The sequence below is a fragment of the Tupaia chinensis genome, unplaced genomic scaffold, assembly GCF_000334495.1.
Source record: "Tupaia chinensis unplaced genomic scaffold, TupChi_1.0 Scaffold000597_1, whole genome shotgun sequence".
Taxonomy (NCBI): Eukaryota; Metazoa; Chordata; class Mammalia; order Scandentia; family Tupaiidae; genus Tupaia; species Tupaia belangeri.
Window position 1 is genome coordinate 6,814,002 of NW_006160114.1, and position 21,631 is coordinate 6,835,632.

The 21,631-nt window shown below is 32.9% G+C and overlaps 1 protein-coding gene across 1 annotated transcript in view; it reads left to right on the forward strand.

Annotated features, from left to right (window-relative positions):
* LOC106735969 (neurobeachin-like) overlaps positions 1-21,631 on the forward strand; it is a 176,659-nt gene that overhangs the window by 76,668 nt on the left and 78,360 nt on the right. Inside the window, 5 exon segments of the mRNA XM_014591546.1 lie at positions 2,716-2,947; positions 6,808-6,908; positions 7,164-7,259; positions 14,932-15,053; positions 17,301-17,427. Coding sequence (XP_014447032.1) covers positions 2,716-2,947; positions 6,808-6,908; positions 7,164-7,259; positions 14,932-15,053; positions 17,301-17,427 — 678 coding nt within the window.

Below are 21,631 nucleotides of genomic sequence, written 5' to 3' on the forward strand. Positions count from 1 at the left end.
AGCTGAGAATATCTAGGTCAGTCTTAAGATCAGAATTTAGCTGAAGAATTTAACTAGATGCTTGTAAAGTTGAATTTTGCCTCTATTACAGAGAAAAATACATACAGAGTATATTTCAAAATTTTATATCATTGCTTTAGAAATCTTTAATTTTAAAAGACTTTGAAAATATTTTTAAATGAATTTTTATTGCTTCTATTGATTTGCTTGAAGACAGACTTTTTATGTTTGTATCTTGACCTTTCTTTCTGTTCTGTGACCTTTTTCAGGTCCTTTTACTTTCTGTGTCTATGATTCCTTCTTTGTAAAATGAAGATTGTATTAATTGTATTAGGTTCTTTTTTTTTTTTTTTTTTTTGGAGAGGTTTTTGCTATAGGGAGCGTGCGCTCACCAGAAAGACAGAGAGAGACAGAGAGACAGAAAGCGAGAAATCACCCCCCCCCCCCCCCCCCCCCAGGGTGGATGGTCACGCCGCAATCCCTTCTCCTCCATTCTCCTCTCGGGATCTTGGGCATGCACGCACACGCGCCCGGCGTGAGTTTTAAGCCGCTGGGTCCAGGACACGAACCGTGGTCAACTACGTGGGAGTCCAGTGACATAGCCATTACGCTAACTGCTGCTTCCCATCCATCCGTATTTGTGAGTACTTTGCAGTGATGGAATATTAATTGTCTTTCTTGATCCTAATTTAACCACCTCTCTGTCCCTAATGTTGTTTTTCCTTTGCTTCCTCTTTCTCAACTACTCATAATTTATGTCAGTAAGGAAGCATATACATACATATACATACCTCTTTTATTTATTTATTTATTTTAGGATTTTGTGTAATGTGTGTTGCCAGAGAGACAGAGAGAGGGGAAAATGAGAAATCACCCTTTAGGGAGGATGACCACATCACAATCCCTTGTTCTCTATTTTCCACTTGGGATTTTGGGCAGGCATGCACATGCACCTGGCCTGATTTTCAAGCTGCTAGGTCTGGGGCTCAAGCCATAATCAGTTGTATGAGATCAGCCACCTTAACTACCATGCCATCTATTCTCTCCCATAAACATACATCTTTGTTTTTGGAATTTACCATTATTAGTGCATAGATTTTTTTTTCCCCTTGTATAAATGAGTGCATGAACCTTTTTATGTCCATTGACATATTGTATTTCTTTTAATAGTAAGTTCTAGACCTTAATAAATAACATATCTGAAAACCGTGGCTTTTGACAGAAAGTGGAAGAATACGGAAGATTTACTGCCGAGTGAAGCAAGCCAGGCTATGGAGGAGAGACACTGTATGTCTTCACTCAGTATATATGGAGTGTCCGTACTCTGTGATTATAACTGATTGACTAAAGGATACAGAAACACAGTAAATGGATGTAAATACCAGATATAGTTTGTGGGACCAGCAGTTAGTGTCAGGGCTCTGGGGTGTGATTTCTTGCTTTCTGTCTCTCTCTGTCTGGTGAGCGCTCACACTCTATAGCAAAATCCTCTCTACAAAAATAAAAACAAAACAAAAGAAAAAAAACAGATACAGTGTGTGTGTAGTGTGTGTGAAAGAGTAGGGTCTAAGGAAGGACATTTAGAAGAAAAATAGGCAAAGTTTGAATGGGACAAACAAATGTGGTATTAATCTGTTGAAGGTATTTTATAGTTTTATCAACTGGACTAGGGAGAAATGTTCACATGTTGAAATATTCACTTTGTAAGCTAAATAATGTGATTAAATGTATAAAAGAAAATGAAATTAAAAAATGAAAAAATATCTGTAGAATGAACAATGAATGAATGGCATAAAATTTGTCACATATTATGTATATGGTTATTATTTTATTACTAAATCTCCTGTTCTGTAGGTCAAAAGAATATCCAGTTTTCCAGTGTTCTTCTTTAAGTATGATTCTTGTATGTGGATATAATAATTGATATGTGATTTGATCAACAAAAAGAGAGTGATAAATGACATAATTTATTGGGTTATTGGAAAAATCATGATGTATTCTTTCTGTGCAAAAATGTGGCATGGTTTTTCCAACAACCCATGATACCTTTTAATTTGATTTGTATTTGTCCATCATTGTACTTGAAGTGTCATTTGAGATGTACAGTAATACTTTCAATTTACTTGACATCTTGCAAAGTCAAATATGTAGGTGTTAAATCTGCTTCTTCTCTCCAAATAACATTTGTACTGGTTTTAAAAAAAGGTATCATAACACCTCATATATTTTTTGTAAACTAATTTTTTAACACTCATTTAGTCTTTTCAATATTTAACTGTTTGTTGTGTTAGTATCAGTTTCATATTCATTACATCTCTTTATCTGTAGTACCAGTGAAACTAAAAAAGAAAATGATTTCATGTCTTTGTGAACTCTGTAGTTTCTCTTGATGGTCGCTTTCAAGGGCCAAACCTTTCTTTTTAATTTGTTTGAGTCCAACCCAGTAACCATGTACAATAGTTTGCCATATTGTATGCCCACAATCACCCTTTCATCTTTGTGAAAATTAGATCTCTCTTTGGTGGTTTCAGTTCTTACTGTGCTTTTTACTCTTCTGTAACTCTTAATTATTTTTTTAAATCAAAATTAGTTTTACATCAGGAAACTTGATGTATTTTAGAGTAGTCATGCTGATTGAATTTTATTATTGTTTTAATTATTATAAATAACCTCCCACATTATTGCTAGTTATTGTTTCTTTCTCTTCACTTTTAGCTGGTTGGTGGAGAATTTGACTTGGAGATGAACTTTATCATCCAAGATGCTGAGAGCATAACATGCATGACAGAGCTTTTGGAGCACTGTGATGTAACATGTCAAGCAGAAATATGGAGCATGTTTACAGCCATTCTGCGAAAAAGTGTTCGGAATTTACAGACTAGCACAGAAGTTGGGCTCATTGAACAAGTATTGCTGAAAATGAGTGCTGTAGATGACATGATTGCAGGTATGAGGTATCTGGCAGAAAAATGTTCGTAAAGTTTCATGCACTACTCTCTGTATTCTACTGCTAACATGGATTTGTTGAAGCTACCTTAATTTCAAATAGATAAAGAATATATGGAAAATTTACCTTTTATATTGATGGAAAACCTAAAGGAAGACAATTACTATTTTAGACAAATATAATTACTAATGTGGCATTTCTGAGTTTTGAAAAATCTTACTACCGGGAAGTAAGTGTTATGAACCAATCAGAAAAATAAACATTATCTATTTTTTGTAATATTTAATGAAACTTTTATATAATCACAGAAAATGTTACAGTTCTGTTTAATGAACCCTTTACCAAATTCTCTGAGCTCCATGTTCTTCAGTCTGACATCTATAGAAGAGGTATTATGTCAGAAGGTACTAAAAGCCTTTGAAAAAGCATGATATATCTTTCGGAAATATTCATTTAACTTGATATTTTCAGGGGGAAACTTTTGTATTAAAATATATACATATTGTGTAATAGAATATAAAATTGTCACAAAATGTTAAGGTAGAATACTCATTTTTGTGCTTATATGGGTTACCTTAAACAATATCTTTGAAATCAATTTTTTGTTTTGTTTTGTTTTTAAATCACTAACCATTTACTTCCTGAAAGTTCATTCTCCTCTGTGGTTAGATCTACTTCAGTATATTGAATGATGGTCCCAGAGCAACAGTTATTCCCAGAAAATAAGTTTAGAGTTTGACATGTTGATTCTTATAACTCATGAATCTTTAGCATAAGTATCTCCTGACATAAATGTAACACAATTATAAAAGTGCTAATATGACTTTTCACAGTATCATATCTAATCCTTAAATATACCAGATGGTATTCTTAGTTTTAAAATTTGTGGAGCAAACATTAAACAATAAAAGATAGAATGACCATGAAGAATGCTTTCAAATTAAAAACATATTTTAGAATTTTCATTTTGTTAGAGAATAAATTAATTTCTAATTGCTCTGAAGTGGTCATCTATCTCCATTTAAAATGATTTAGTATTCGCTGTATTGGGTACTAATGGCTAACTTGATGAAAAATGAAATTTAGTTTTACATTTCTTAAAATACCATTTTAATGAAGATACAGTATTATTTTTGTAAATGCTAGAGTGGTTTAACAGGAATTTTTCTGTATATATTAAAGTGTGCATATATCCTATAAAGCATCATGTGATTTTTCAATCCTTCTGTCTGGGTTTATGCCTTTAAATTTTTTGGGGGGTATAAAATGGCTGCTACCTCATAGAATGCAGTTTCGAGAATCAGCCAAAATTAAATTTATAATAATATATTGGTATATGACTTATCAGTATTCAGATGTACAGTTCACAGTGAGGATGATAGTATCATACAAGTATGTATATTGCGATTTTCTGTTACATAAAGCTCCCTAACTTTCTTATCCTCTCATCTCAGTAATAATAATATTGATAACACGGCAGTTTTACTGTTTGTAATTATAAGCATTTCACACCAAAAACCCTGTTGATGGAAGGCTGTGAAAAAGAATGAACATAAAAAACATACTTCTATCTTGCTTTTTGGTGGAGAAATTAAAACTTAGATAGAATACTGAGGAAGAACCAATAGCCACCAAAACATTAATAAATTTTCATCTCTGTGTTTTAGTATCTTAAATATGTTAATTTCTAAGAGGTATTTTTTATTTATTAATATAGTTTCACTAGGAAATAATCCAGCATTTGTAGAAAATTGACTAGAGAATTTCATAGTATTTTTTCTCTTTTAAAAATCTGTTGTCTAGAAAAGAGTACTTGCTATAATAAAAGTAAACTGATTTGCTTGGCTCTGTAACATGTACAATATATAAGGAATTTTAAAACATCATAATTAAATATAAATTTAGTACATCATTTCTTTGTGGCATATATAGAAAACAAGATAAAGGTTTGTAAATAGAAGTCACATTTTTTTAAAAAAATTTGTATGTAGACCTTTAAGAAATCTTCTATGAAGGGTTACATTGTAGCTATTGTATAAAAGGCTTCAGATTAGCTTAGTTTTAAGTCTCTTGATTTTTATCTATAACTTTCTTAAAAAAAGACTTTCCTGACTGATGATTACTAACATTTTCATACTTTTTTTAAACTTAAATTACGAAACCATTTTCATAAAACGATTTCTTAAAAAGCAGCATTATCTACTGTCACAGTTTTATCTTATAGATTGCTTGCTTATTGTGGTGTTAAGTAATAATTAATAATCTTATTTATTGCTAAAAATAACCATATTAGATTTCTATTTTGAAATACACACTATTTAAAAAAATCTCAATTCCTAGTTATTAATCTGTGATATTGGATAAATATACATTATATATAAATAACTAAATATTTCAATTTACCCTTATCTAACCTATTATTTTGAATTTGTTTATGATATTTTTAAAAGAATTATTTAATCAATTGATAATTATTATTTTAATTCAACATATATATATGTGTGTGGAGAGAGAGAGAGACAGAGACAGAGAGAGAGAGGAAACTGCTAGGTCCAGGATTCAAACTGTGGTTGGCCATGTGGGAGTCCATTGCCTCAACGACCAGGCCACTACTTACTGGCCCCAATTTATGATCTTTTTAAAACATTATATATACATATTATATATGTATGTATGTGTGTACGTGCATTGAGTTGTAATAATTTGTGTAATGTGCTTAATTCTTAAAAAATACTTAAGAGATTGAGGAACTAAAGAATGCTTAGATGTTTAATTTCCTGTTAAAGGAAAATTAGTGGAAGTATTAGTAACAGTGTGTAAAGAAAGTCATCAGAGGCAAAAAATTAAATTTGTATAATTTTTCTCATTATTTGGTGAGCTGGTATGCTGCTGTATGCATACTAACACACATTAACATAAGTGGATGTGACTAGTAATGTGTGTGATGTACACTTCCACTTAATATTAGTAAGAATGAGCTCATTGGGTTTAAATCTTTACTCTCCTGTATGTTCTTGACCAGTGTAAGTTATTTCTGCCACCATTCACTCTCTTTTAAAAGGGGATGATATGGGGCTAGAAGGTGGCATGGAGGTTAAGCTACTGGATCCCACATGGCCGACTGGGATATTCAAGTGCGGGACCCCGTGGCTTGAGAATCATGGCCAGCCTGTGTGCATGGGTACCTAGAATCCAGAGAGGAGAGTAGAGGAGAAGGGATTGCAGTGTGGCTATCCTCACTGGAGAGTGATTTCTCACTCTCCCCTGTTTCTCTTTGGGATTAGAAAGGTAGGAGGGATAATAATTGTACCTACCTCATAGGTTTGTTAGGAGGATTTAGGAAGTTTAGGAAATGTAAACCTCATGGAATAATGCCTCACATGGAGTAAGCTCTCAGACTTGTTAATAGGCCAAGGAATATTTCAATAATATATAAGAATATTTTCTAAGAGAAAATATAGTTAACTTTTTCATTTGGAAATTGCTCATTTTTAATGTTAAATCTTTGTACCTTTGCGTATTTTTACCTCCCTTTTCCTGCACACAATGGATTTGTGTGTGTGCTGTTCCTGTTTATGAATATGTGTGTATTTGGGGAATATATGTAATCTCTTATATTGTATCATCTAAGAAACCTTAATTGGAATGGTGAATCTAATGGGGGAAAATTCCATGGTTAAATTTTTTTGATATGTGATGACTTAAAAGTAATAACTATTCATGAGGGTATTTAGCTTTATTAGGTAATATACATATATGTAAATGACAATAGATAACTTTTGCTCTTTCAAAAAAGTGTATTATCTTGACAGATGACAGCTCATGACTAGAGTTCAGAATAACTTTATTTTCCTTTGAAGATCTTCTAGTTGATATGTTGGGGGTTCTTGCCAGCTACAGCATCACTGTAAAGGAGTTGAAGCTTTTGTTCAGCATGCTTCGAGGAGAAAGTGGAATCTGGGTAAGCTGTGGTCAGAGGGAAGAGTATTCAATATCAGTTCATTAATATTTAATGTTCTACAATTTGTCTCTAGAGAGCTATATTCTTCAATTTATAATGGGAAAGTGTTTTCTCTTAAATGACTTAGTAAATGTTTAGTAAATGATTTAAAATTAATTTTCTGTTTAGTTAGAAAACAGTTCAGTGACTAAAAAGGTATGTTATGTATTTCTAAATTTGTACAATGACATTTCTTTTTTTTTATTGTTTTCTCAGCCAAGACATGCAGTAAAATTATTATCAGTTCTGAATCAGATGCCACAGAGACATGGTCCTGATACTTTTTTCAATTTTCCCGGTTGTAGTGCTGCGGTAAGTTTTAAGTACATGTGCCTATTTTTATTTATTTAGGTAAGCTCTATTGAAGTATAATTTACATATAATAAAATTTATGAATTAAAAATAATATTTAATGAATTTTGAATTGTCCTGTAACTACCTTCTCAGTCTCGATTTAGAACAATTCCATTACTCTCCACATTCCCATGTACCTATGTGATGTCACCAAGTCCTTCTATCCAGTCCTTGTCCTAATCTATTGTGTTTCCAGAATTTTGCCTTTTATGACTTATCAGAGAAATAAAATCATACAGTATACATTATTTGTTTTAGGCTTTTTTCACTTCCTATAATGCTTTTGAGATTGTGTTGTAGCTTTTATAAACAGTTAATTGAGTTCCTTTTTATTTGACTTGTGTTGGTATGGATATACTAGTTTTCTATTCACTAGTTGGTGGACATTCGGGTTTTTAGTTTTTGGCTGTTAATAAAACTGCTGTGAACATGTGAGAACAGGTCTTTCTGTGGACATGTGTTTTCTTATCTCTTGGTTTAATACCTCAATGAGATTGCTTGGTTTTATGGTACGTATATGTTTACCTTCATAAGAAACTGTCAAATTGTTTTCCATAATGGAAAATTTTGTGTTCCCATTGGTAATGTGTGAGGGTACCAGATGAGCTGCATTCCAGACATTGTCAGTCTTTTTAATTTGACACATTTAAGTGGCTATGTATTGGTACTTCATTATAATTTGCATTTCTCTTATGACATGATGTTAAACATTTTTTCATGTGTATAGTGACCATTCTTATATTCAAAAATTTTTATATCCTTCATGGTATTTGTGTTCAAATTTTCTGCTTCTTTAAAAAAAATTTGGTTGTTTTTATTATCCTGAGTTCATGATATATTTGGGGTATAATTTCATTTATTAGATACATATTTATCTATTATTTTCTCTTAGTCTGTTGTTTGTCTTTTCATTTTTTAAACAGTATTTTTTCAGATACAAAAGTTATTTTGGTTGAAGTTCAATTAAAATTTTATTTCTTCGACATAATCTTTTTTTATCCTAAGAAATTAATCTAAACCAAGTTCATGACATTTTTTTCTTTACTGCTTGCATCTACAGGTTCTATAAGTTTAGTTCTTATATTTTTAATCTCTATTTCCCTTTGTGTTAAGTATTTTTTATGAGATGAGAAGCAAAGTTGGAGGTTAACATTTTTGTTTATTTGCACATGAATACCCATTTATTGCATAGCCATTTGCTGAAAAAATATTTTTTTTCACTTTCACTTACATTGGCATATTTCTTGAAAATTAATTGGCCATATTTATGAGGTTGTATTTCTGAACTCCCAGTTTTATTCCTTTGTCCTATGTGTCTTTTCTTATACCAAATCATATTGTCTTTATTATTATAACCACGAAGCTAGTAGTTCTTGATAACTAGTCCAGTTTTGTTCTTCATTTTTAAATTATCTTGGTTTTTCTAGATTGTTTACTTTCCCAAGTACATGGCTGAATAATCCTATCAACTTTTATGACAAACCTGTAGTGCTTTTGATTGTGTTATGTTAAATTATAGAACAATTTGGAAAGAAAAGATTAATTTAACATTGACTATTATATTCATGAACACAGTATTTTTCCCTTTGCTTTATTTTATTTTCTCATCTTTTGTAATTTTTGGTGTATGTCTTAAACATCTTTTGTTAAATTTATCCAGAAATATTCCATATTGTTTTTTACTAGCATATAAAAGTACTTTTTTTTTTTTGGATATATCAACTTTGTATACTGAGACCTTGCTAAATGCACTTATTAGCCCTTGCAGTTTTTCATTAGTTGCCATAGGATTAAAGAGATCATTTTATTTGAATATAAAACCATTTTTCTCCTTTACAATCAGTATGCTTTTTTACTTCATTTTATTGCTTTATTGTGGTGGCTGGACCTCTAGTGCGATGTTGAGTAGAAGAAACATTCTTGACTTAGACTTAGGGAGACAGTAGTAAGCATCTAACCATTTTATGCTGCTAGTTTTAGGTTTTTAGATATGCCCTTTGTCAGGTCTAGCAATTTATTTCTATTTCTAGAAGGCTGGCAATATTTTGATCATCAATAGGTGCTGAATTTTGTTAAATGCCTTTCAGATTTTATTGAAATAATCTTGTGGTTTTTGTTTTTAATTTTTACTGATGTGATTAATTACATTGACTGATACTTGAGTGTTAAAATCAACCTTGCAGTCTTAGGATTAAAAAACTGCATGATATCCATTTATTATCCTTTCCATGTAATGTTGGATTTGATTTGTTAATACATTATTACAAGATTTGTGGTTATTTTTAATGAGTGATTTGGGAGTATATTTTTCTTGTAATGTCTTTCTTTGGCTTTGGTATCTATTCTCTTAAATGAGTTATGAAGTATTTCTTTATCTATTACTAGAGAGTTTTTGTATTATTCATAGCAATTTATTCTTGATTGTGTGCTAAACTTTGCCATTGCAGGTGTCTGGTCTGGAATTTTGTTTGTGGGAAAGTTTTTAACTACAAATATAATTTTATAGTAGATATAGGGAGGTTTTCTATTTTAACCAGAGTGAGCTTTTGTAGTTTGTGTTTTTGTAATTTGTCCAGTTATTCTAAGTTTTTAAATATATTGGTACAAAATTGGTAATAATATCCCCTTAGTATTATTTTAGGATTATTGGATATTTAGTGATGCCTCCTCTTTCATTTTTGATATGGAAGTTTTTTATTTTTTTTTTCCTGATTAGTCTACCTAGAAATTTACCTATTCAAATAACCAGCTTTCTCAATTAACTTGATTTCATCATTGTTATCTACCTGCTACATTGAAGAGAACACATACAATTTTGGCCAACTTACTTCGTTTCTATTTCTAGAATCCATAGTTGGAATCTAGGAGGGGGACTAGTCCCTTTATGTTTCCTGGCTTATTTTCATGTAAAATAATAAAACTTTCTTTACAGAATGGGCTTATTGTGTATCTCTAGTAACTAATACTCCAGTTAAGCAATATATAAGCTATCAAACATTATGCAAATATCTGTGCTCTTAGGTTATTATTAGTAATTAATTAAGTGTTCTGACATTATAATATTTTGTCAACTCCTAATTTTATCTTTAGTTCTTAGTATTTTTGTTAAACTTTTAGAAAACGTTTCCATCATTTGTGAAGTAAGAAAGTTAAGAATTGAGTATCCAGATGGAAATTATTATTTTACATATCGGACTGTTAAGAGTGGAACACATATAAAATATACATTCTGGTACATAACTTGAGAAAACACTGTCACTGACCCTAAAGAGTTAAGAGTTTCTCTTAGATGTAATAGTTTTACTTGTGTGTGTGTGTATTATATCTAAAACAATGTGACAGTAAAAAAAAAAAAAAAAAAAAAAAAAAAAAAAGTCCAAAGGCCTGCCCTTAACATCATAAGATTAGGAAGAAATATGAGGAATATAGGAAATGGGTGGTGAGATTTGGCACAAATGATTTTTGAAGTTAATGGACCTGTATTCCAGAATAGGCAGTATTTTGTGAGGTTAGCTTTTGTGCATTGGTTAATGGAGGATATATAGGGATCACATGAGTATGTAGAGTAATGGGGGTAAAGTGGTAATGGTGATGTACTTTTTTTAAAAATTTGCTGGCAAGTATGTATGCTCCCTGGGCAAGCAAGAAAGCACCCTCCATGGGCATGGTCTTACTGCAACTCCTCTTTCATTTCTCCCTCTTTTTAGGATTTTGGGCAAATGTGAACACAAGCATAGTGTGTTTCTAAAGCTACCAGGTCCAGAAATAGAACCACTTAATAAGCCATATGGGATCCAGCTGTCTTAACCACCATCTCGTGGGTTGACTAGTAAGGCCAGTACATTTTTATTTTTATTTTTATTTTTTTTTTGCCATTGGGTAAGTGTCCTTGCTGGGAAGAGATAGAAAGAGTGATAGTGAGAAATTACCTCATAAGCGAAATGACTATGCTGCAATCCCTTCTCTTTTGTTTCTCCTCTTGGAATTCTGGGTGCACACACACACACACACACACACACACACACTTCTGTTGTGACTTTCAAGCTGTTGGTCCACTCAAACTGTGGTTGAGTTCCAGCACCACAGTCATTACCTACTGGCCCCCTCAATGGTACTTATGTTTTTCTTTTTTTTTGAGAGGTTTTTGCTATAGGGCATGTGCACTCGCCAGAAAGACAGAGACAGACAAAGAGATAGAAAGCGAGAAATCACCCCCCAGTGGGGATGACCACATCGAAATCCCTTCTCCTCCGTTCTCTTGGGATCTTGGGCATGCACGGACACGTGCCTGGCATGAGTTTAAGCCAACGGGTCCGGGACTCAAACCACAATTGACTACATGGGAGTCCAGAGACATAGCCATTACACCAACTGCTGGTCCCAGATGATACTTTTTATTATTCTGGTGATAGTGCTACAGTTAACTACTGTTGCTAGTGTGAAAGTGCTCTTGGTTGTGCTGGTCTTGACAAAAGTTTGAAAACCACAAATCTAACCCTTTGCCAATATGTTTCAAAGGCATCAAGAAGAAACTAACCCAATTGTTAGATACTTTATATAATTCCATAGATTGATTTTACTATTCCCTGTCTTCAGTTAATATTTTTTTTATTCACCTTGGTATCCTAATACAAACTATGTTAAGTGTACATTCTGTTTTACAGAAATTTATGGAAGTATTAACTAGTGGTAAATGGCACAGAATGTTTTTTTGTTAGCAACAAAATAATAAAGTAATATATTTCCCTTTTTAAAAAGTCAAGAAAAGTTGTATCGTTAGAAAATTATACCATATGAACTAATTGATTAAGCATTTAATTCTGAAAGAAAGGACCAGCAAGTGGTATGTTGGTTAAGGTGCTGGACTCCCACATTGCTAATCATGGTTTGAGTCCTGGACCTGGAAGCTTGAAAATCACAATGGGTGCATGTGCCCAAAATCCCAGGTAAAGAATGGAGCAGTTGATGTAATGGCTATATTGCTGGACTCCCATGTAGTCGACAACGGTTTGTGTCCCAGACCCAGTGGCTTAAACTCATGCCGAGTGTGTATGCGTGCGTGCTCAAGATACGAAGAGGAGAATGGAGAAGGGATTGCAGCTAGGCCATCTCCCCTGAGGGGCGATTTCTTGCTTTCTGTCTCTGTCTTTCTGGGGAGTGCATGTGCCCTATAGCAAAAACCTCTCAAAAAAAAAAAAAAAATACAGGAGAAGGGATTATGGCATGGCCTTTCTCCTTGCGGAGGTGAATTCCTCTCACTGACTGAATCTGTCTCTCTTTAGTGAATGCACACTCCTATGACAAAAGCCAAAAATAATTTTTAAGAATATGAAAGTATGAAAAGTTTTTGTTTATTTGTAATGTTTGATTCTTCATTTGAAATTATGTGTGTGTATGTGTGTGTGTGTGCTTGTGTATCTATTTTTGACAGCATGCACTTATAAATCTCTGACCATTTTGAGATTATTTATTGACCACATGGTGAGTGTTTTCTGTATTTTAAGTCACAATACTATGGTATAAATTATTTTCTTAAATTGAACAACTTAACTGGTAGACATATATACAATGAAATTCTATTCAGCCATAAACAATAAGAAAATCCTATCATTTGACAAAACTGGATTAACCTAGAAGATAAAATATTAAGTGAAATAAGCCTACACTATGAAAGATAAATAGTGTATGTCCCTACTTAACATATACCAAATGTCCATAGCCGATGGCAGGAAACTGAAGGACTTAGAAGCATAGAAGTAGAGTAATGAGAGTAAAGGTAGATACCAGAAGCTGCTTGGGGGTGGGTGTGGGTTTTGTGAGAATTTTTTTTTTCGTTTTCACTTTTTTTTTTAAAAAGGGTTTTGTTATAGGGTATACATGCTTGCTGGAGAGACAAGAGACAGAGGGAAAGTGAGAAATCACCCCCAAGTGGGGAATGCCACACCACTTTCCCTTTTTCTCCATTCTCCTCCCAGGTAATTGGGCATGCATGCACATGTACCTGGCATGAATTTCAGGCCACTGGATCTGGGACTTGAACTGCTGTCATCCATGTGGGAATCTAGTGCTGTAACTATTAGGCCTCCTGCTGGGCCAGAGTAATTTTTAATAGACACAAAAATGCATATAAATAAAGAGAAGAGGGTATTATATGGTGTATTATGGCAGAGTAAAATATATAGAAAATTTAGTCTCCCAGTAAACTAGTAGAACTCATTTTTTTAAGAGATTTTTGCTGTAAGGCACATGTGCTTGCTGGAGGGACAGAGAAAGAAAGAGAGAAAACGAGAAATTACCCCCAGGGAGTAGGTCATGCCACAATCTCTTCTCCAGTCTCCTCTCAGGATTTTGGTATGCATGCACATGTGCCTGATAAGAATTTTAAGCTTCTGGATCTGTGCCTCAAACATGGTAGCCCAGCGATACAACCATTACACCATCTGCTGGTCCCAAAACTAGTAGTACGGTTAACAAACATGTATAACATAATGTAGTATTCAAAGTTGAAGAAAATAGATATGTTTATATCCATGATTAGATTATTATATACTGTATATGCATGCCTTAAAAAGCCATACTGGGGACTAGCAGATGGTATAATGGTTGCTAGCCTCCCATATGACCAACCTCGGTTTGAGTCCCAGACTCAGGGGCTTGAAACTCACACTGGGAGCTTGTGCATGCCCAAGATCCTGGGAGGAGAGTAGAAGAGAAGGGATTGCGACATGGCCATGCCCCGCTGGGATGCGTGATTTCTTCCTGTCTCTCTCTCTCTGTCTCTTTGTTGATTGCATGTGCCCTATAGCAAAAATTTCCCTTTAAAAATAAAAAGGCCATATTGTAGCCCCCCCCATATATATCAGTTATATGTCAACCAGAAATTATATTTAAAAAAAAAGTACTTAAAAAACACAATAGAGTCTCAGTATGTGTATCAATATAGATTCTATTAACATTCTCTAACACAGTTGTTTTTGGCTTTAAAGGTCCAGTCTCCTTTATTCAAATAAGTTATTACTTAAAACCTAGCATAACCTATAGAAAACTGAAAATTCTGAGGCATGTATATAAGGGATTTTATTGGTGAAGCTAGAGAGGGACTTTTTGGAGTTTAGTCTGAAACCCACTATGTATCCTAGAGATGAAACTTAATTCACCGACTATCTGAAAACATAATGTTTCTATAGTCAACAAATAATATAGGTAAATTATTTTTATCATATCGTAGTTTATATTTTTTATGTTTGTTCTTGATTTTGTGATATTTATACCTTAATTCTGTTCAAATAGAATAATTTTATTATTTATTTATTCTCCTGAAACTTTTTAATTAATCAGTTTACATTGATCCCCTAATCATCATCACAGTATACAAAATAGTAGTTTCCCATCCAGAATATACTGCATAGTGGCTTAATCATATATGTTATCATCAATAATTTTCTATTTCTAGTTTCTCACACACACACACACACACACATATATATATATATTTACATATATTTACCCCTATGTCTGACCCTCTGTTCTTTCCCACCCTCTTTCCATAAAAACCTTATTCCTTATTTGACTCCAGTTACTATAACATTTCCCTTAACTGATACTTTTGTCTTTTATCATTTTCTTATAGGCAATTGCATTGCCTCCTATTGCAAAGTGGCCTTATCAGAATGGCTTCACCCTAAACACTTGGTTTCGAATGGATCCATTAAATAATATTAATGTTGATAAGGATAAACCTTATCTTTATTGGTAAGTAAAAATGTTTAATTTTAGGACTTTTTTCTTTCACTGCTTCAATTCTGCAAATATATAACATAGTCTGAAAAAATAGAACATATATGTTAAAACTATAAAAGACACAGACCAATTTATACTTAATTAATATTTTCCCACTTACGGTTTAAAAGTCAAAGCTAACAGACCTTTTCTGTTCAATCTGTTTCAATGTAGAGTTTTTTAATAAAGATTGCTGGCCCCTGATCAAGGAGAGGAGGAAAGAAAAAAAACCTCCCAGATTTTATTCACTTTGATTTTTCTCTTATTTTGCTTTTTGAATGCATAATTGATGAACGATTTAAAAGATGTTAATAGCCATGTAAGAAATTATAATCAGGTAAGATTAATCATATGGAGACAACTAGCAGAATGTGTTGATGGGCTGATCTGTAAGGACTGAAAACTTGGTAATTTTAGTTTACAAATAATGTTTAGTAAGGCATACTTATAAATAAGAATATCGAAAATTCATTGATTACCTTACTATATGCTAGGCCTTGAAAATGGTTACATATATAGATATTTCTCGACTTAAAAAAAAGGATAATTTCCTCTTAAGTTCATTGTAAGACAAAAGTACAAGTGGAAAATGCATTTAAAACCCCTATAAACTCATTGTAAAGTCAAAGTAGTGTTGAGTCTAGATACTCCTTGACTTGTGATGGGATTATGTCTAGATAAACCCATCTATAAGGTCAACAAAAAAAACATAGTCTTAAACTTAAGTTGGGGATCTTTTTTTTTTTTGGAGAGATTTTTGTTATAGGGCACGTGTGCTCGCCAGACAGAGAGAGACATAGAGACAGAAAGTGAGAAATCACCCCCCAGAGGGGATGGTCATGCCGCAATCCCTTCTCCTCCATTCTCCTCTCGGGATCTTGGGCACGCATGCACATGTGCCCGGTGTGAGTTTTAAGCCACCGGGTTCCGGGACGTGAACCATGGTCGACTACATGGGAGTCCAGTGACATAGTCATTACAATAACTGCTGGTTCTCAAGGGATCATTTGTTCTAATTCATTTGTTACTTGTAATGCTCTTGTGCTCTGAATTAAGGCTACTTGAGTTGAAGTCTGTCTTTACCAGTTACTATTCAACCTGTACATTGGTGTCTTCAACTATAAAATAAGGATAGAAATTAATAGTACCTATCTCAGGCCATTCCAGTAGTGCAATGGTTAAGCACTGTATACAGGATGCTGGATCCCATGTGGCCAACTGTGGTTTGAATCACAGCCCTGGTTTCTTGAGAAACAACCAGGGTACATGTGCCTGCATGCCCCAAATCCTGATGGGATAGGATTCTCTCAATAGAGGAAGATTGCAATGTGATCATGCCCTATAGTAAGAGTGTTTTTCCTCTCTTTCTGGTGAGTACATTCTTTTTGGCAATAGAGAAAAATAGTTCTATTACATAGGATTTAATAAGGGAATGCTATTTAAAGTGCTTTGTATGGTGACTGGCTCAGAAATGTAAGTTAAAAAAATAGAAGCTACTACTACCTTGTAAATTCTATTCCAAAATACTATCTGTAGTATCGAGATATATAAATAGTAACAAGAGGGAATATTAAATAAAGCAGCTGAACTTCAGATGATCATTTTAGGAAATTGTAAATTTATTTCAGTGATAATGTTTATTTTTCAAAACATTAGAATGTTTTCAACATTGTAATTAAATTCACAGCTAGGAGGAGTGTTCCTCTAGAATAAAACAACTTTATTTTATAGTCCTATCTTCTTTCTTCTTTCTTTTTTTTTTTAACTAAAAATATACTCCTTTGCTTGGCCAAACACATTATTTATCAAACTTGGTTCTGACCATTTGTTTTCTTTAAATTTGGAAGCTGTTTTCAAAGGTATAGCAGAATTAGAGAGTCAGTTGTTTCTGAAAACAGAAACTGTATGTAAATGAGTTCTGTATTTGGTGATTTCAGATGGTCCTTAAAAGTCAATGTTGTAGGCGTTTGTGGACCTTTCATTTTTCTTTATGTATTTGTTGTATTTTAAATTGAGATATTAAAAGCTTTATAGTCTTCTGTTTCATGGTTTAAATCCTACATGTTTTAATTTTTATGAGGCTTTTTATGCTTTAGTTTTTCTTGGTACATGTTAAATCCCTTCTACTCATCAGGAACATTAATTTTTATAATGTCCAGTACTTATTAAATGTATAGTTCTTTCTATCTGAGGACATTAACTATTTTGTTTTCTTTACAGTTTTCGTACTAGCAAAGGAGTTGGTTACTCTGCTCATTTTGTTGGCAACTGTTTAATAGTCACATCACTGAAGTCCAAAGGAAAGGGTTTTCAGCACTGTGTAAAATATGATTTTCAACCACGCAAGGTAGGTAAAAGTAAATATTTCTGTTTAGAATGACAGTTTATCATTCTTTCTGTCTTGAAGTTCACCTGTGATGACTTCTGTAATATTCTCTTTCACTGATTTTCCTATGACTCTTAATACTTTTATTCTTGTCAGTGTTTTTTTTTAACTTTTGTTCTTTTTTTGTTTCTGTAAGGTCAGTCTTTTGACCTCTTGTGATGTGTCTCTCTCACACTCTCTCATCCTGTTCTATGGCATTCTTTTAATAAATGTCAATTTTGTATTTAATGAGTACCAGACACCATTGTAGACACTGCGGATATGACAGCGAACTAAACAGACAAGTCACTTTTTTGTGTATAGAGCTTCAATTTCATTCTGATTTCATAGTAGCCTTCTCTAATCTTCAGAGAGCTTTTTATGTATTCTTATGCCACCTATGAGTTGCTGCCATCTGGATATTTTTCTGGTCCGTGGAACTCAGACTGTAGAACACTGAATTACTATCTCCTGTCCCATATACTCATGTTCTTACACCCTCTGTTTAGATTCCAGGCCTGTTATCTTCGTAGTAATTGGGACTTGTGTCAACTTTGTTCTTGACTCCTTTTTGGACCATTCTATCAATTTGGTTTTCAAATTTTGGATGTTGTATTTCTGCATATATCTCTTCCTTTAAATTTTTTTTTACCTGCTGTTTAAATTCTTCATATTGGATTCTCTTCATTTTAGATCATTGGTCTCTTCCTTTTCTACTTCTACATAGTAATACCTGATTTATCTTCCTGATCGTATTATTCTACTGCTCAAACCAGTCATTTGCTTCTTACTAAAAACAAATTAAATAAAAAATTTTATCCTGGTCCCTCATGATTTGGATGTTTTGTTTCACGTTTTTATCATTTCCTTTTCCATTGTTTCATGTCTGACAGGAAACTCCATTTACTTGATCTGTTGCCACAGCTCTAGGTTTTAAAATCCTTCTCCACTGTTATATTTAATTTTAAATAATGCCATTTCTCATGGAATTCCTCTCTGATTTAACTTGTTTCCAGATATAATATTTCTTAGAACATTTTATTTTAATATTTCTTAGGCAGCTATTTTTATTAAATCTCTATTACTTATATGTGTGCATTATTTAGACTAATGAGACTAAGATCTTCATTGGATGTATCTTTGTAGCCCCTCATGCTTAAGAGAGTATAAGATTTTATATACAATCAATAAATATGTCAGATATATATAGAAAATATGACTTTAACAACAACAAAAAACTCTTTGGTTCTTCAAGTTGTATGCTACATTTGTCTTGACAGCTAACTTACATGGAATAGTAAATATCCCAGTAGAATGAGATACATGGTAAGATATATGGGGTATTACTATCATAAAATGAGTTTCTGGTCAGCACATCTTTGATAGGCCAGGATGTTAAGAACCTTTCCCACGTGGCAGTTAAAAGAAAGGAAATCAGGCAATAAGGTTAAATTATTTAGGTTATTCCTATGTGGTACCCATTTAAAACTCCAGCACTTACTAGCCTTTTGTTTTCATTCTGGCATAGTAACATAAACTGTAAAACTAGGTTAATTTTTGGTGTTGTACATGGAGAATTAGAGCATTATTCATGCACATTAAAAGAGATTTTATGGGACCAGCAGTTGGCGTAATGACTATGTCACTGGACTCCCATGTAGTCTACCACAGAGTCAACCACAGTTCGAGTCCCGGACTTGGTGGCCTAAACTCAGGCCAGGCACATGTGCACGCATGCCCAAAATTCCAAGAGAAGGATAAGGGATTGTGGAGTGGCCATACCCCCTGTGGGGTGATTTCTTGCTTTCTGTCTTTCTATCTCTCTCTGTCTTTCTGGCTAACACAAGCACCTATATAGCAAAAGCCTCTCCAAAAAAAAAAAAAAAATTGTATGCTTTTTGAGAAAATGTTTTTGCACAGGTTTAATGAAAAATACAATTGCTTAGAATGCTAGCAGCTGATACATTGTTTTATATATTCATTAATCCTAAAATTTTGTTATGTATTGTATATAATTTATATCTTGAATAAATAATATATAATTAACTATATATTGGGTTCTTGGGAAAGACATGATATATTTTTCTATGCGAGAATGTGTTACAACTTTTCTTATGACTCAATATGTTTGTATGTATTATATAGAAATCATGCAGTGTCTTTTTATAACCTTGTGTACATCTACTACAACAATATTAGTGTTTTAATAATTATATTATTAATACAAATATTTTTTCAAAGGCAAAAGTTAAAAATAGTTTTTATCAACAGTATTTTAGAATGGCAAGCTTTTATATGTGAGCCTGTTACTTAATTACAGTGCTGTAGAATTATATTTGCAAACGTTCAAAGAAATGTTACTCTGATTGTTTCTTCTCTTCCTTCTCTTCTTCCTCCTCTTCATCTTTTTCTCCTTTCTTTATATCCTCCTTACATTTCGATCTTTTCTCTGTCTTTGTCCTCTCCCTTGTCTTGTTCTCTCTTCCCTTCCTCTAACCTTATTTGACTGAGTTAGAACCAGTTTTTAGATCAGCGATTCACAGTTCAGACATGTGTGTGTGTGTGTGTGTGTGTGTGTGTGTTGCTTTATTGGTTTATAAATAATGGCTGTTTTTATAGAAATGATGTGTTAAAATAAACCTCCAAATTTGGTAATGCAGAGAGATTTCACTGAGTGAGATTCAACTGATCCTAGTAGTTCTGATCTTGTTTCCTGAGAGGGAAAATTTTGCTAATTTTTGCTGCTTTAATGTGCTTCAAGGAGAGGGATGTTGTTCAATTAATGTTAATGCCCATGAAATATATCTTTATTCAAAATTTCAAAGTATAGCAAACACCACGTCAACACTTTTTAAAAACTACTCTAAAATTAAAAGATAACAAGGGAAAATACAGAGAAATGCGAAAATGTATAATTAGATGTATAATTCATTCATCATTGTGTAGGGTTTTCTAGAGAGATATTTTTTGCCTATTTACCAAATTCATTTTTGTCTCAGATAACCAAATATCTGAAAGTCTAGAATCAGAGAAACGAGGATGAAAATATAGGAGTTTGTATTTATTTAGCTTTATTATATATTAGTATTAAAACCAACAGCAAATTCTTATTTGAAAACTCCAATAATTATTCATCATCCTGTATTAAGTTAGTTAAAATAATGGTACCACTGTCTTTTTCAATGTAAAATTAGAAACTACCCCCTTTTTTAAAAAAAATACTTTTTTCTCTTATTTATAACATTAAGTCACTGTATATCTTGACAACATTGAAAATGAATTTTCCCATCATGAACACCCTATGTATTTGTCTAGTCAAAGAAACTACCATACACATTGTCATCAGCAGATAATTTTCCCTTTTTTTTTGGTTGCTGAATTTTCTCTCTTTTGATTTCCTCTGTTCCTTCCCCATTTTTTGCCCTCCTCCAACTATGTCTCTGGTATCCATAGTTGCTTTCCATGCTTTTATGCCATTCAGTCTTTCAGTTTCTGCCATAGAGGGCAGGCATTTGGTATATATTGAGTGGGGACATACAGTGCCTCTCTTTCATAGTCTTGCTTTCATAGTCTGGCTTATTTCACTTAACAATAAATTTGTCCACATTATGTCAAATTCCAGGGTTTCACTGTTTTTCATGGCTGAGTAGTTTTCCATAGTGTGTATGTGTCAAGCTTTTTCAATCTATTGTTCTGTTCTTGAATGTCTGAATTGATTCCATGTCTTATCATTTGTGAATAATGCTGCAATAAATATGGATGTGCATGTGTTTTTCCAACTGAGTGTGTTCCTTCCTTTGGGTAGAAAGCCAGGTAAATTCTCTTTTATTGAGTTGTTGAAAAAGTCATGACACATTTTTGCTTAGAAAAAAATAGAAAAATATATCATGACTTTCCCAACAACCTTATATATCAACATTTCCAGTTAATTCTGTTAGTAAATCATAGTCTCCTCTTTTTAAATTACCAATGTTTTTGTCTTAGTTTGGGTTCTTATTTGTCTTACCTGAATGTTTGTGGCTTATATTAGGTTTATTTTTATATACACTTGCCTAAGTATCTCACTTCTACAGTGCTACCAGTTGTTTTCCTATGATATGGAGACAAAAATCAGGTTTCAAAGGTGTTTCTACAGGTCTTTTTTTTTTTTTTGAGAAGTTTTTGCTATAGGGCGCGTGTGCTCACC